Genomic DNA, 17,240 nt, shown 5'->3' on the forward strand with positions numbered 1-17,240 from the left:
AGAGCAAATAATTTATGTGACTAAGCCATTCCAATCTACAGTTTTAGAACAGCATGGATTACTTTTCTCAGTTGCATTAATTATTGTCTTGGGCTGGTATTCCTACTTGTTTCCTTTTTAAATTGCCAACACAGCAAAAGAATTGTAGCTATTTGCATAAGTTTAGCTTTCTTTGGAGATTTCCAGCTCTGTGTGTTGGTGCTTGGAGAGTCATTTCTGCGTTGGGTACTTCTCTGCAATCTCTTCTGGGAGAACAAATGTTTGGTAGCATCCTAGCCATGTGCTTTGAATGTACAAAAATAGAATGGAAGAATAAAAGGAACAGAGTCCCTTGGTAGAATCGCTTTAATGTCTTGCATCTGATGTTCAGATTGGTGGGGAGGGGAGGATCACATGCCTGATGTTTTCTCTAGAACTACACCCAACTGGAAGCCATCCCTTGGCTTCTCTGTGGACAGCAGCATACCCAAATGGAACATATTAATTCTTTGGGGAAATCTCCTTAGTTGGACAAAAAGAAATCTTTTCAGCTTCCCAGATACATGCTCTGTTCCCAGTACCGTTACACTGAAAGAGGAATCTGCATTACGTTGGTCTGGAAGACACAGTTCCACTGTAACTGCAAGGTTTATCGTGGATAAATAACTTCTGCGGTGCAGCTGCTCAAGCTTTCAAGTTTTGACATGTTTATTAATGAAAATGAATGAGAAAAGAAAGAAATAGTCAGCCAGGCAAGATGCCCCTGTAACTCTGCTGTCATCATTAGGTGAATATGGTATATCAAATGTTTATGCTTCTATATGATTCAAGATCACAGAAAATAAATATCACTTTTATGTGTTTTATTTTCTTTGGAGAAGGAAGTGGAGGAGAATGTGAGTCATAGTGGAAGAATAAAATCTATTTCTTTTCCGACAAAAGCTGCTTATTTTGTCAGAGAAGGATCCTAGCATTAACTTTGGTTTGCAGATAAGCTCTGGAGCCTGACTGGCTTCAAACAGAAGTGATGGCCTGCCAGTCCCCAGTCTGTACCTGTCTGGTGACCCGTGGCCAGAAGCCAAATCATATTTCTTACTCCTGCTGGGTGTAAGATAATCAGTGTTCCTAGCAGGGTCTGAATGCAGGCTGCCGGTGCACCCTTGCAGGATTTCTGGTGAGCAGAGTTTTGACCCTTCGCACCGTAACAAATCCTGCCAGCTGCAGCTTGACTTCTGAGCATAGGGCTGGTCTGAGGAATCTGGGAAGGTTAACATGAATATGTATTAGTGTCTGACCAGTGCTTCAAAAAAAAAACAACCCACCCTGTTTTCTGTTATGATCAGATTCAGAGGATTCTCTTCTTAGGCAGCTGAGAAGGGAAGTGACATGGTTATGGGAGCTCCTGAGGAGGTAGTCAGTGGATGATTTCTCCTTTTTACACCTTGCTGTGCCCTCCAGAGTGTAGATGAGATAGAAGAGGTGCAAGATACAGGGTCTGATGATTCTCTGCTCCCAAGAGATAGTGAAGGATCAGGAGCTGTCATTGCCTGTCCAACCATCCTGAAGTAGGAAAAGATTGTTTACAAGGCAGAAGTGATCTTCATGTTGCTTTGTGTAGGCTGTCTTTACAACTGCCAACCTCAAAACATTTGTTGTCCCTGCCTATGACAGGAGAAGTGGACTAGATGATCTTTAAAGGTCCCTTCCAACCCAAACTATTCTATGGTTCTATGATTCTGTGATTTTTCTAAAGACAGATATTCATATGAAGGTGCTAAAGCCTGAGGGGTGACAAATGACAAAAGGTTTTATGTATGTCATGGTGAAATTGAGACTATATTTAAAAATGTGTGTGTATGTCATTCCTTATAGAACTCATAAGATAGGAAAGTATCCATCATTTTTGTGAAAGAATTGTTGTGGGTGTTTTGTGCCACAAAGCAGTTACTGCCAAGGCTAGACAAACATTAGAGATGTCCTACCTACATAAACTCCAAGCCAAAATGCTATGATGTTTTCCAGACATTAAGCTGCTCTTTTCTGAGCAGAGATCTCATAGCATTTATTCAAAAGAGTAACCACCTAAATGCCTGTAGATTAATGCAGAATACTGGATTAGAGATTTAGGAGCCAAAGGTCTATATGGTCTCTGAGGCTTGTGGCTGTCATCTTTTTGAAAGACCATATAGTAGTCTTGACTGCTGTAACAAGGACCACGGAAACTCTGAGAACTTTAAGAAAAGAGTCAAGCTTGCTATCCCAGTAAACACATTATTTTTTTTGCTATTTTTCCTTGATATCTTTCAAAAAGAAAAATCCTTAGAAGTTCTTCAGTATTAAATCGAGAACAGTATAAGACGGATGAGCTCTGACATTCCACTTCCCTCAGTATTATGGAGGATGAAAAAGAAATTAACAACCCAGGCCATACAGGTTAGCTCTTCTGATACACCGTATACGAGTAGCAGCAGCAGAGTTCTATCTTAGTTTGTGAGACAGTATCATAGCAAAAGTAGGATGTTATTCTTCTGGCGAAATGCAACAGACACTGTGTACATTTTTAAAAGGAAAAATCCTTCCTTTCAGAAAAACCCTCTTAGCTGTTATTTTGGTAATGTGAATTCAGGTAAAACTGAAAGCAGTAACAGAACACTGAGCTCTAAATGCCACCTCCGGTTATTAGCATTACAGCGTTCTCCTTTCTTTAGCTGAGATTCCTATATATCATTTCTGTAGAGATTTATGAATGTGCTACTATTTCCTGTTCAGCACTCTTAAAGCTGGTGTTAATACCTATTCCTGGTTCTTTTTGTCGAAAGACCTTGCTTTCAGTATTTAATAATTTGCCTATTCCAACTCAGTATGCCTGGCAGTTTTAATGTCAGACATATTTATTTGCCAAAAATTTTGAATAAACTGTGTCTAAACAATTTTTGCTCCTTCTGTGAATGAGATTAAGGGTCGAATGCATTGTTTTGCCCAAGTTATTAAAAAATGTGCTGACATCTTTACGCTTTAGAGCAAGGTCTTGAAATGTGGTAAAAGTGGTAGATTTTCCCAGTGTTCCAAATTATAAGATGCTCAGAAATTTCTTTGTGTGTTAGGCTGGTTAGGCTTGTTACTTCTTAGCAACTTGAGTTTCCAGAGCTTCTCTCTGCACTGAACACACTCCATCCTCTGACTCTTGAGCTTAGTCTGTGCTGTACTCTGTGGTGTTGCCACTTTGTTTGACATGAAGAAATAAAAAGCAGAGCCTGACTTGAATTTGAGGAAATGTGAACAGAGAGGAGGAGGGTAAAAGCTCAAGTGGCTGCAGATAGGGAGGGTTCTTCACAGGATCCCTCCTTCTTTCAGTGTATAAGATGTATGGTGCTATGGGGACAGATGAAGATTGTGCATCAGCCACAGTCCTCATCAGTAATCAGGATCCATGCCATATGTGTTGCAGACGTGGGGAAGTTTGGGAAGTATGTGTTGCTTCAGACAATGAATTTGTAATTAGAGTATCAGAAGGTATGTACATAAGATAAGATGTAGTTGCATAGGAGACCTTTATTCCTGATATTGTTCCCTAACTTTGTGGAGATTAGCTTGCAAAAATTCAGTCACTGTAGTGTCTAATGTAAATATTCATATGTGTACTTTGTGTGTTAGAGAGTTTTACATCGTGGAACAACAGGAAAAAATACCTAGAGGAGAAGTAATTGACCTCCTGCCTCCAAACCATGTCAAGTCAAACCTGTAGCAAGCTTGGTGGATATTTTGGTGGTTTTACCTATTATAAAAAACTCCAAGACATAGACAGTCTCCAATTTTCTTTTAAAATTTATTTATATTATTATTTATTTTTACTACTTAAAAGCTTGTTCCAGTGTCTGAACTACAGGTTTCCTGCTGCAGCTGCTTCAGGTCCTGTCCGCAGGGTAAAGAACAGGTTATTTCTTTCCTCTTGCAACAACTTATGTATTTGTGGACTTTTATCATGTATGCTCCCATGTCATGCAAATCAAATAATTACACCTATATTATTCATCCACTTAAGTTATGTTTTTTAGAAGTTTTTTCTTTGCCTTTGATTTCTCCAGTTGGTCTAGGTCCTTCTTGAAGTGCAGTGCTCAATAGTGGAATCCATATTTCAGCAGAGGCCTACTAATGACATTTAAAAAAAGGAATATTTCTCAACTTATATCACTTTGCCTGCAGATATTTGTGGTGCAGTTTCAGCAAAATCATCAAAAAAATTTTAAGCAGCCTCTATACTTTTTTAATAAATGTAAAACTGTATTCATTGAAATGCTGTATGCCCTGACAAAGACTTTTTGCTTCATCTGAATAATGTTTGCATAAGTAAAAGGAATATTTTCCTAATATTAAAATTGCCTTTTAGGAAAAAAAAAACAAAAGAAAGTTTATAAATGAAAAGATCAAAAACTAAACTGAAGAAAAACCTAGAGAATTGTTAATATCATTAATGTGTCTTTTTTTTTCCACATAAAACCTAAACCTTTCAAGAAAATTTGATTTCTTTGGACTAAGGTGTTTATAAAATAAATTAATAAACATTGAACTAAAACAAATACCATTACACATGCACAAAATTAATCTTTGCATTATGACCAGTGTAGACCAATTGGGATTTTCTTGATTTACTTTATCTGTGATGGAACATTCATATGTGTATTTGCCTTTTAATGTTAGCGATGTCCCCCTGGTTTAGCACAGCTCAGTGTTTGTCAAACCAGTGCAAAAGCCATCCTTACACCTTCCCTTTGGAGTCAGCCTGAAAGAACACACCTGCAAGTGCAGAATACAGGGGCTAGTCTTCTCCTTCAATGCATCTTTCATGCTTTGAGATTGGAGAAGGGCAAAATCAAGGCAATAAAATATCCACACAAGTTTGTCAAGGAAGGGGTTAAAAAAGTGGAATATCTGTGACTGTAAAGGGCTGAATTATCTTCCTGACACCAGCAGGGGTTGCTGTCACTAGTTTGTGGTTGTCACATTCCTGTTATGCTTGACCTTGGAAAGGCTTGACAACATAGTCTGGATTTGATTAAGGGAATTTCATGTTTTTCCTTTGCTAGAGTCACCCCCCACCTCGACAAACATTTAAAAATGTTAAGAAGTAAAAAAAAAAAAAGTTTGGAAAGCAAACATTTTCCCAAAAGAAATTTATAGTTCAAATTTACACCAAGTTCGCACTAACTGGAGCAGTCCGGGTTTCCAGTCAGGCTTTGAGAGTTCTCTGTAAACCATTAGTCACTTCCCTGGAAGAGGCAGCTTTTTATAGGCAGCAGGATAAAACAGACACAGATGTGTAAGTAATATTAGAGGCTTTCACATGTACCTGCCTTTTCTTTCTCAGTCATAGACAAGAAAAAAGAGTGATTATAGAAAGAAATTGATTGAAGCCTTGGACTTGAACAGCTACCATGGAGGCTGATTTAACTAAAATAAAATATATTGTGTTGTGGTTTTTTCTGATTGTGACAATTTATATCATGAAGATGGAAGTTCTTTTGATTTTATCACATTGGGGTTTTTTTCATTCTACAGGACTGTGATTATGCCAGCTGCCAACGAGTTTGATCCAGAAATTGTCCTGGTGTCAGCAGGATTCGATGCTGTGGAAGGCCACGACCCTCCGCTGGGCGGGTACAAAGTCACAGCTAAATGTAGGTATTGCCATTGACACACCTTTCTGAGTTGGTATTTTTTCTAGTTAGAAGCCTTATTATGTAAGTCCAGTTCCCATCTATGTTTCTGTTTTGTGAGATGACAGCTGTGTCACTCAGGGCAGGGACTGTCCAGCAGTTAATACCCAGAGAAGGCTGGAGAGCTGCAGCACTTGCCCAACTCATGGACAGGGTGGAAATGAACATGTTAGAGTTTCTGGCTCACTCCTTTCTGTTCCTCTTGGCATTTTTGTCTTGACTTTTTCAAGTATTACTTTTCTGGCATTCAAATAACATTTTAGAGGTTTCATGCTTTTCAATAGGCCCCGTTTTCCAAATGCTGGAGTAAGTTACTTCTCTTTAAATATATATTGGAGCTTTTAGACTTTGGAAGCCTAAATCCAATCTCATATTGCTCTTTTGTTATTGCAATCTTTTCAGCTCCATGGCATTAATCCTGAATTACATCAGTGTTTATGAAGGCCAAATTTTTCTTAAAGACTATTCTGTTGGGTCTCAATATATGGATGTCCATTTCAGTCTTTCAAAATGTGTGCTTATATGGCAGAGATTTAATACTTTCTGAAAGACAGGTCTCTCTGACATATCTCATATGTAGCACTCCAAAATCACTACCTCTTACAAGATATTGCGGCCAAACTGATTCTGAGCCTGGGATGTTAAGCAAGGCTGGGTGATGTAGTAACTCTCTGCACAGTAATGTGCATTGTAACATTGCTGTATATCAGTTGCTTTTCATGGGACAACACAAAATGGTTTCCTAATGCAATGCTCTGAATAATTTTCTTCAGTATATCTACTTTTATTCAGTATATTCAGTATATAATATCACTTCATCAGTTATTAATTATGGATCTCTGCTGCTAATGGCAAATGCCTTGGGAAAAGTCTGGAGAAGTCAATGAGACCTAGTGGCATTTAAAACACTGCACAAATGGACTCTAGTTCAGAGGATTTTGTCCTTCTGCCCTCTGACTTTGGTTACAGATCAACAGACCAAAGTTGTTGTTTGCCTCAGGAGGTTCAGGGCAGATATGCATATTTTTGTTTTAATTTTCACCGCATGCTGAACAGGCTCCCCTGAATACCAAGGACAACACTGGAGAAACAGAGTGACTGTCCATAGTGGTGTGCTGTGGAAAGGGAGAATGCAGAGAGCAGTGCAAGAGTCTACCCAAAGACACTTACACAGGTGCTAATGCACAAATGGACTGGAAATGCAGTATCCCTCTGGCTGCAAATAAGACATACTGAGTTTTAGCAAGATTTTCGGCTTAATGCAGTGGTTACACTGGAGAGGAAAGAAACAGAGCAGGCTGTCTGCTTGTTTGAGTATCATTTCCCTGTGTATTATGATTTTTAGTAAAACGTTTTGCAGGAGGAGGTGAGAGATTTACTTGCTGGTTTTTTCCATGTGTGGTTCCTGGTCAGTGGCACCATTCCATGAGCTTGTGTGGGAGGGAGGTGAACTTTCAACTGGTACTTAATTAGGCATTTTGTTGAGAAACATTGTATAACTATCTGTATTTAGCTGTTGAGAAGGTATTCTACATGTCCCTTAACAATGCAAGACGCTTTGGCATATGTAATATTTTGGCATAGCAACTTCAACAACTTAACTAGAAATAGCAGCAAATAAAAACTGTCTGACATTAGAATTAGTGTTACTTTTCATTCATGAGTTAATTAATTAACTCTCCATAACTTTTTTTTAGAAATCTTAATACATTTTTTATATAAGAGGCTACACATCTACTTCTGCACATCTGTAAGCAAAAAAAGATGATTTACAGTAGGTGGCTCTTGTTTAAATTAAGAGAAAAGCCAAGATAGACCCAGATAATGATCATGCACCTGAGGGATGAATAAAGCCTTTTTTACTGAGCCAAAGGAATTTATTATTTCCCCAAAACAAAATTCTCCGCATTCCACCATACTATTTTAGAACATAACATACTATATGTGGTATGTAGGAAAATGAACAGTCTATTAAAAAAAAATAAGGTCCAAAGAGAAACTTTCATATTAGAGACTAAAAATAGATATTCATGCTAAGTTTTAATAAAATGGGTTTGTAAAAATTAGAAATTATACCCCCAACAAGTAAAGTTGAACATGTAAATATTCTTCCTTTATAAATCTTTAGCACTTTGTGTACACGTAATACATTGGATTTTCTGATTTCTGTGATTTCATACAAGCTCTTCAAATTAGGGAGAGAGTGACATCAAAGGAGAGAAGATGGATCCTTAGCTACTAACCTTGCTGTTAAGGAGAATTTGGAAGCCACTAGATGCTTGATAATTAATTGTTTATGTCTTTCCCTCAGAGTACAGTCTAAGGGGAAAGTTAAAATGTATTAACCAATCAGCCATCCCAAGTTATAAAGTAAAAACCACTGGATGAAGATAGCAGATTGGACTAATTACAGTCTTGGAGTAACCATATAGCAGGCAATTACATTCAGCAAAAAATGGTCTACTAAATCTGCACAGTTTGAGAAATGTAAATTGTAATCTGCTTTAACCCAGAATTTTAATTTTTTTCTGTATTGTCATACAGAATGACAATCTTATTTACTGAGGAGTTGCCATTTCTGATTAGTAAACAAACATGTCAGCAACAAAATAATCATATATACATCTATATCTATTAGCAGCTGATTTTAAATCTGGGAGTCTGTTGTGCATGTGAGGGTTTCTCACAGTGAGGTGACTCTCAGCTCCTCTGGAAGGCTATAGAGTGGAATCTGGCCAACTGAGATCAGTGATGATAGCAGAGCTTGGAGGTATCTTACTTTGTAATTTATCTCTAGTTGTATTAAGTAATGTAATCACTAATGGTCTTTTTTCCATTGAAAAAAAAGAGATTGTGTTTAAAAAATATTGGAAGGAAAGTTTGAGTCTTTCCTGTCTTATTGCACTTTTCAAATCACTTTCCCTATTTTTTCAAAATGGCTTTCCAATTTGTCCTCATCTGTTGATTAGTTTTTGCTAAGATAAGCAATATTTAACTAAGTTTTACCTGTCTACAAAACAGATTTGTTTGGTGCGATGTAGAATTGAGAATGAACATTAACTAAAACATTTGTTTCAACTCCAACTTTGAGGATTTCACAGGCACATTTTTCTTTATGTTGGCTCTTTGTGCCAATCTTCTCTCTTAATGAAGTGCTATGATTTCGAAAGGTATTTGTATAATATACCTACGTACACATACACATCTTGAAATATGTACTCAACCCACATGCATAAACTTTGTGATGGATTTTATATTCTTTTAAGAACAAAAAGGGCTTCAAAGATTTGATATGACTGGTGGCATATGGCAGAACTTGTTGCTGCTGGGAAGTTCTCAGTCCTTTGGTACGAGCTACATTCCTAATATCTTAGTAAGGAAAGGCAAGCTTTATTGACAACACTGATGAAAGGCCACCTAGCATAATTAGAAACAGGTATACTTTTGAATTCACAATCACTTTGCCCTGAAGAAGGTCTTCCCCCCAAAAAAGGGTTTATGGCAGAAAAGGAGTTTGTTTTTCCAAACAAAAACATTTGTCTGCTAAAAATATTATCTTTGCTCACAGACACTGCCTTGCCTGTGGCATTATGCTATGGGAAGTGTACCAAGTTTAACATCAAAAAGCAAAGAGAAGAAAGTGAGGCAAATGTCATGTTAAACTTCTCTTTTAGTCCTCTTGGCCCAGGGTCTTGCTGTTAAAGGTGCCAAGTCTTGCTCAGGAGTTGTTTCTCTAGTATCTGGTACATTCTGTCAGGAGTATTCAGGCAACTTATCTCAGATTTTGCTTTCTGTGCCCCTTCTGTAATGATTCAAGTTTAGCTGAAATAGAGGAATATGTTTTGTAATGTCAGTGTTGCTTGGCTAAGTGGTTCCCCAAGACATAAGCTGAAGGTGGGTGAGTGCAGCATCTGGAACTCTCATACACAACTCTTATGCAGAGTAACTATTGAAGTTTTTGGGATCTCTTTGTTTAGATCAGGGGCTGTAAAAGTTCTTTGATTTTGTTGTAAAATATAATCAAGTGAGAGGAAAACATGTCTCAGTTCCAGACTAGTCCAATGGTTTCTTTTTATTACTAGAAATTTATTTTTTTCAAAAAGATAGCACAAAATATCATGACAATATAATATGTATTATCAAAACATATTTTTATCAAATTCACTTTTTGTACTGGAGTAATAAAAGTTGTATTGACAACAAAATATAAGAAAAATAATGGTTGAAGAAATAAAGGGGATAAAGGAATTTTATATTTAGAATAGTAAGGAGATGCCTAAACAGTATGAATCTGCTCCTTGCTCTTATCCTGCTGATCCTTAGATGGAACTACTGAAGATAGAACTGATACATTTTGTCCTTTATTTTACAGTTAATTTTTACATTATCTGCTAAAATTTCTAGTATTATCACACTATTTGAATTTCATGTAGTGAGCAAGTCTGAAGAGGAGCTGTCAGACCTGGTCATAAATTTGCAAGTTGTTAGATCTTGTAAGGGAACTGTTTTTAAATTAGCTATGCTGACTGAAGATCTCCATGTAACGTTATCCTGAGGTGAAATACTTTCTCTTTGTTTTATAGAACAGCCCTTAGAATAATGCTTGCACTAAAGCCACTGAGATCACTTTACTGTTCAAGTAAATATTCTACATAATTGCTCATTAAATCGTGACCATTCAGTAAAAAGAATAAAGTAAACAGAGAAATGTCAAGCAAGAATGAAGACTTTTTTCAAGGTACTCAACTTCCTGAAGCACTGCATTTGTTAAGGGCTATGATGATTTACTGGAGTTTTCCTGTTGTTTTACTCTCCTATTCCAAAGATGCTATTTGACACCAGAGCGCAAAATAAAATCAGCAGTTAGCAGTAGGAAAGGATACCACTGTGGGCATTTAAAGAGTAAATGATATTTTGTCTGTTGGAATATTTGTCTTCTGTTATGCCAAATTTGCAATGAAAAGTTGATCCAGTGCCTAGAGTATAACTGACTCTATCTAAGCTGATTTGCAACTTTTAATGTTGTTGAGAAAATTGCAATAACTCCCTCAACTTAGCAAAAGCTGCATAATGCTGTAGTACACTCCATTCAAGTGGGACCAATGAAAAAAGTGCTAAAGTTATTAGCAGTTTCCCTTCTCACAAGCCCAGGTTATTTCCAAAGGATATGTCAGCATAAATGGTAGAAATTAATGCATTAAAAAGTCTGCTGCCTTACATGTAGTCAACAGCTTTTCTGTGAGGAATCTCTTCTCATGACTGGAGGTGATACTTTGAAAAATACAAATAAGAGCAACCAGGTTGAACTCGGGGGCCTGTCCTGTTGGTTTCTTGTTGCTTTGCCCTTCACTTTTCTGTTCCAATTCCCACTGGGAATAAGGAGTTTTGATAACAAGATCTCTGAATGTAACATAAAATGCTATAAAAAGCTCTCGGCCCAACCAAATTCAGAAGTAATGAGCACAGTTTTAATAAAGAGATGACTGATTGCTGAAACAAATGATCTAGCATGGTGTACCAGCCATGCCTGGAAGGCTTTAAAGGAGTCTTATAAATAGATGGCATCCTTACAATTAGATATACCATAGCACACTCAGACACCAGAGGCTTCATGCAAAAGTTTCTCTTCAATGACTATTTTTTTGTTGAGCCTTTACAACTGTCCTACTGTATTGAAATTCTTTTCAATTTCCCACTGTGTTTTGTGTATATTATATGGGTTAGAAACAGACCAAAGGCTAATGCTGAAACTACATATCACTGAATTCAAATGCAGAACTGCTCAAGGTCAAAGCCTGGTACTTCAGATATGTTTCAGAGAAAAAGTTTCCCATGTGCCAGCTTCAGTATTTCTAAAACATTCTATGTGACTATTCTGAGTATTTCAAGTACTAAAAAGGCTATATATGTTCATTGGGGTTTTTTTCCTGGAAGTACTTGGTTTCCAAAGGAGTCCCCAAATAATACTGTAACTCTCTATTGGACAGGATGTTGGACTGACTGTGAGTCATTTGGGGTAGTCATTATAATGTCTTTGGGTAGGGACTTCACTTTCTTGGGATTGTCTGAAAGTCTTCTGTGGCGCTAGACTCCGACAAAGAGTACTGGTTGGGATTACTGGGGCTAATGTTAAAGTATATGTTAAAGGAAGGCCAGAAAAACGAATCCTTGCAAATTGACAGGACTAAAGAGAATAGCAGTTTTGACTTGGTAGCTGTTTTACCACAGTTCAAGCTTCTAAAAATAGCATTGCAGGCTTTTATGATGCCATGTCTAATCTCTTCACAAGTATGAAATTCTTTTTGACTCAACTACAAGAAGCTGTGATCTTTATAAGTCTGGCACTGACTGCCTTTGACTGCAGTTTCATAGCTGGCATGAGCTGCTCCAAGCAGCTCCTTGCCATACAAAAGGGTTGTTGCACACCGCTTCCCATTCTGAGTGGTCCATTATTTACCTTGTGCTGGGTCTGCATCTTGTCAATCTCTCTGTTAACACATGGAGCATTAACTCATCAACCCATCAGAAAACAGTCGAAAAAGTGGAGAGACTTCTGTTGGGCTTAGGCTGAATCAGATTATGGAAGGACCAATATGTGCCAGGTGCAGTGGAGAAAGGAAGAGGTTGAGTAGGATACCTTATGGTAGCAGTAAACTGTTGAATTACTTCAGTTGCCGCAACTGCCTTCTTGTCTGAATTCTTCTGAGTTCAGATATTTGATTTTTTGGACATTATTTGGTTATCTTTGTGGTACTTGAGGTGATAAAGTAATTATCCAGCAGGATGGATCTTCAGCTTTTGACTCAGAGCTAACAGCATTAGAGATGGGTTGGGGCAATGATCAATGATACAGTTTTTCACTGGGGAGTGTCCTCATTGGTATCAGAAATTTTTTTTCTGTCCCTTTTGTCTCTTAGAAACTACATGATACCCAGTGACTTGCAGCAAGAAAATGTAGCATCAAGACTTTGCTTCCAGTTGTTCACTTCTGAAAGCAAAGTTTGGGTTTTCTCTAGGGTAATTTCTTGAATACTAATTAAGTGGTAGTTTGGTACAATATGAAAGATATCAAAATAGATGAAAAATTAAATGGTGACCAACTCTTAGACATGATTATTTTCACAGAATTCATTGGAAGAAGTAAAGCATTTTGGTTTCTTTTTCCTTGTAGCCCACAGCAATCATTGCTGTATCATATCCTATGATTTGGACATGGCCATTGGATTGCTCAGCCTCCTAAGTCAGGTTATGTTTGTTTACTCCTGCATTTTTACTCTTTAAATTTGCTCTTGAAAATTTATCAATATCAGTGATTTGTTTGTCAGTGACTCCAAAATCTGGTACATTATTGCCTTAACACTATATATACATTTATAAATATGAAATGTAGAAAATTTCAGAAATCCTGTTCTCTGAAGAAGAATAGTCTGTTGGCTCCTGTGGACGAGAGATTGGAATTCACTGTATAAATTAGTGCCCTCTCTAGGACACAGAATAGTAAAAGGCAAATTGAAGATATAAGAGGAGAAGTCCTTTTTTCTTTTTTATTATTTCACTTAAAAAAGGGATTAGTGCTTGGAGAAATTCAGAAAAATTCTAATGTTTGATTGAAGAACCTGCTTTCAATGTCAATGGCTTGGACTATGGACTTGAGCCAAGGGAAAACAGTGAACAGTTCACCTCATTTACTGAGGCTAGGGAAATCCTCGTCTTCAGACTTTGGGGCACTCATGTCTAGCTGGATACATATTTAAAACTCATCTGAAGGATTCAGAAACCTTAGTACTTATTTTGTTACTGCCCAGTTGTTTCAATACTGTCTGGCTAACTGGTGTATCTTCCAGAAAGGGTCTACCTAAGCAGAAAGTGAGTGGAATTAGAAATATTAGTAAATAATCATTGTTTTGACCTGCTTTTCCACTTTCACTTGGCCTTTCTTTCTGCAAATGAGCCAGGAGAGATTTCCATTTCCACTCCCACTCCTGCCTCACAAAGAGAAGATCTGTCTGCTGGCTAGTTAACTAATTGGTACAAGTGAAAAACCACCTGCATAGCATGTTCAGATATACAGTGTCAATCCATCTGCAGAATGCATCAGGTGCCCACTCCTTGATTTAGGACAGTTGCTGGGGACAGGGCAAAGGATAGATTATAGTAGAAAAAAAAGAGAATCTACAAAACCATTAAGAATTATTTTCCCTTTTTGGTCATCTTCCCTTATCTGTTCAGATACCTCTTGGTATTTTTTCTTTCATGCTACAGTAGTAACATTGGCTAATGACAATAACTTATGTGAGGGATGCAAAAAAGGTAAAATTGGTTGTACCTTCTCTCAGTTTTTAAATTAAACTTATGAAATATTTTTCCTCATTCAAACAAAAAGGCTGTCATTTGGTAGAAGAAAGGAAAGAACAAAGTATTTTTTTGGTTAGGCAGTATTAATCATGTCAGATTACAATTTAAATACAGCAAATTAAATATAAGGTTTTAGGGCCATTTTGAAACTAATGGAGCTTGACACAGTGTTCAGCAACTTGCCTGTGCCTTTTGCAGGATTGGGTCCTGAGAGAACATTGTTGAAAGACATCTCCAAATGTGGATTTCTGCATAACAAAATGTCTGATCTTTTATAGCATCGTTGCATTGGGAATTAGTCTTGTCTTTGGGAATTTGTAGTCTTTAGTAGAAGAGCATGATTTATGTCTTAGAATTTAACCATTCTCTGTAATAAATAGAAATGTGCCACAAGTATTTACTTGGTTGCGCCATGGGAAAATTTTTAACATATTGTTCACAGCTTCAAAATGCTATAAAAGAAGGCATGTAATTTGAAGACTGACTATCCTTTGTGATTTCTAACCAATAGATTGATTAATATCTTTCAAAAGAGACAGCAGCCAAAATGTTTACATCTCATTAGGAAGAGAAGAAGAGAGCACACACAATTTTGATTATGAGCTTGGATGGTTCATTTCTTCGGGCTTCACATCCCCACTACTTAAGGCAGACTGTAACTTTAAGATGTTATCTCTTGCCTGCACAAATAAACAGCCAGTTATGCTTTTATGGCGGGTAGTTCTCAAACCAACAGGGGATTAAAACATACCTGTCCTGAATATTTCACAGAGCAAACACCTCTTATCTGAGGTGATATTCTCACACTGGCCTCTTGGCCATGGACTTCAAAAGCTGATCACAGGGAGGGCTAGGGAGGCAATAACCCTTAATATAACAGTCTCTCCTGATAGGGATAGACAAGGTAAAGGTAAGGCGTCTCTGAAGTTTGCTCTTGTGTGTTTAGCCCCATGGGGTGATAAGGGGCCATCTGTTTTTTCAGTCTGCAAACTCATCTTTTTCACACTATCCCGGTATCAAGTACACTTCAGGTCTGACTGGTATCAGTACCAGCAATTCTTCACTAATCTGAAGAGATTTTCTTGGTATTTTTAGCTTTGATCCCAGCAATTGTTTTAGTTGCTGCTGTGTTGGAGTTTTTTACCCAAGCAAACATATAAAATAAACATTAAAACGTTATGTTCAAGGTACTATTGTCCCAAAGAATGTAAGTTATTGAAATAGATGTTATAAAAGGCATGTTAATTACTTGTGGGTAAAGGGAAATTGTTGTGCTTACCTATGTGAATTAAACTCAAAACATAAATTCATGGTGGTAGTTTCAAAAAGTCACATCACCACACTGGATGCTTGCACCTTGATTAATTGTTGAAATAGCATATCAGTACTACCAGTTCTAGAAGTTAAAAACCCACTGCTTCAGGCCTCAAAAATATTCTAAGAGTCAGTAAAATGCTACTCAGATTTCTTTTATTGTGGAGCTCCCAGAACACCTGCCTCCATCTTTTAAGTTTTTCCCCCAGCCATTTTTTTATCAATGGAACGTTCAGATTCAATTGCAATCTCCTGATCATAATATCTTTATATAAAAACACTGAATACTATGAAATCTGCAGTAAAAAGATGCAAGTTGCCAACACTGGCACACAAAAAAAATCCCAAATTTTTTTCAGCATTTTATTACCTTTGTTTGTTGTTTTGTGGGGTGGGGGTGGTGGCTGTGTTTAAGGAAATTGTTCTTGCTTGCACCAACTAATTACCATAAAATTTCTGGAAATGCAAGAATGTAGATCCTAATCCCACAAGCTTTTACTCGCTTTGAGCAGTCCTCATGATCGAGACTACTCCACCAACATGATTAAGATTTACTAAAACAAGTAATGTTTACAGGGACAGATATTCTAAATGTTATGTACAAAAACATGCTAAAAACTCTTCAAAAGCATATTCATGTGAGAAAACCATTATTTAAATGCTTCCTGAATTCTTATAGAATTAAATTGAAAAGAAATAGGAGTTGTTCTGTTGTAAAATAAGTCTATTTGGATGAATTTAGCAATAACTTATTTACTTCAGATTCATTCTTTTCTCCCAATCATCAATTATGATTCATATACGCTAAAACGGACCAAGGAAGGGAAAGATCTTCTTTGGAAGAAAAAACTAAAATTAGATAACTATCCAGAACAATAAAGTATTGTTAGTTAATAAAAATTCACTTACGTAATGGTTTCTGTTTATGATGGTAATCAAATATTTGATTCGTTTGATCCATAGTCTGATCCCTTTTCCTTAAATTCCTCTAGGTGAAAAAAAAAAAAGGTTCCCTTTTTGGTATCTGATGTTGCATCCATTCAGAAGCAGTTTGTTTGTGAGAGCTGTTTTCTAAATGTTTTTTACTTACTTAAAACAGATTAGCGTTCTCTAAAAGCAAAATAAAACAAAGCTGTTTCATTTAATAGTGGAATGTATCCTTGAATGCAATGTCTGGGTTTTAAATGTGCTAGCTTTCAAAATTATTTCCTAATATGATAATTAACATCAGATATGAATTCAGTGAATTAGTTGTATGGGAAAATGATCACTGACATGTATTGCCATAAAATTTATGATTTATTTATGATTGCAGCCAGGCATATTGTGTTTGTTCTTGTGCAGTGTTTTCTTCCTATTAAGCAAAGTCGGTTTGCAAAGAATAACTTAAATTGCTTTGCATAGTAGTTTTATGCTGTCAAGAGAAATTATCAATTTAAAATTTGAGATATATATAAATCTCAATAAAAATCTATATATCCTTCACAAGTTTGTTTTGTTTTGAAGATCTTTTTTTTTTTTTAAATAAAGATAAGCAGACTTATTATTTATTTCTGTTAAAGCATTTAATTTATCCAAAACAGTGGAAAAGATTAACAGAATATATTTAATTGGTTTGGAGGTTTTTTTTGATAGAGAAGAGGTAATCCTTTGTTTTCAGTGAAAGTTATAGAAGCATATTTTATGGTTCCTACAGGAACAGCTTTGCAGTAGAATTACTTTTCCATATGACTGGTCTGTGTCCCTACAAATTTACCAGGAATTTCAAGAAATTTTGTCAAATCATCTTTGAAATAGTTGCATAATTATACCCAGTGTTTCAAAGCACGTTAGCACAGAAGTAAAACTGGCAAAGTGGAACCCAGTATTGTTGAAATT

General features: G+C 36.6%; 1 protein-coding gene across 1 annotated transcript in view; it reads left to right on the forward strand.

Annotated features, from left to right (window-relative positions):
* The window catches only part of HDAC9 (histone deacetylase 9), a 278,578-nt gene that overhangs the window by 212,215 nt on the left and 49,123 nt on the right, over positions 1–17,240 (forward strand). Inside the window, exon 22 of the mRNA XM_008629959.2 lies at positions 5,536–5,654. Within this exon, the coding sequence (XP_008628181.2) occupies positions 5,536–5,654 (119 nt within the window). The remainder of the gene's footprint in view (positions 1–5,535; positions 5,655–17,240) is intronic.

Source organism: Corvus brachyrhynchos, unplaced genomic scaffold, assembly GCF_000691975.1.
Source record: "Corvus brachyrhynchos isolate BGI_N302 unplaced genomic scaffold, ASM69197v1 scaffold142, whole genome shotgun sequence".
Lineage (NCBI taxonomy): Eukaryota > Metazoa > Chordata > Aves > Passeriformes > Corvidae > Corvus > Corvus brachyrhynchos.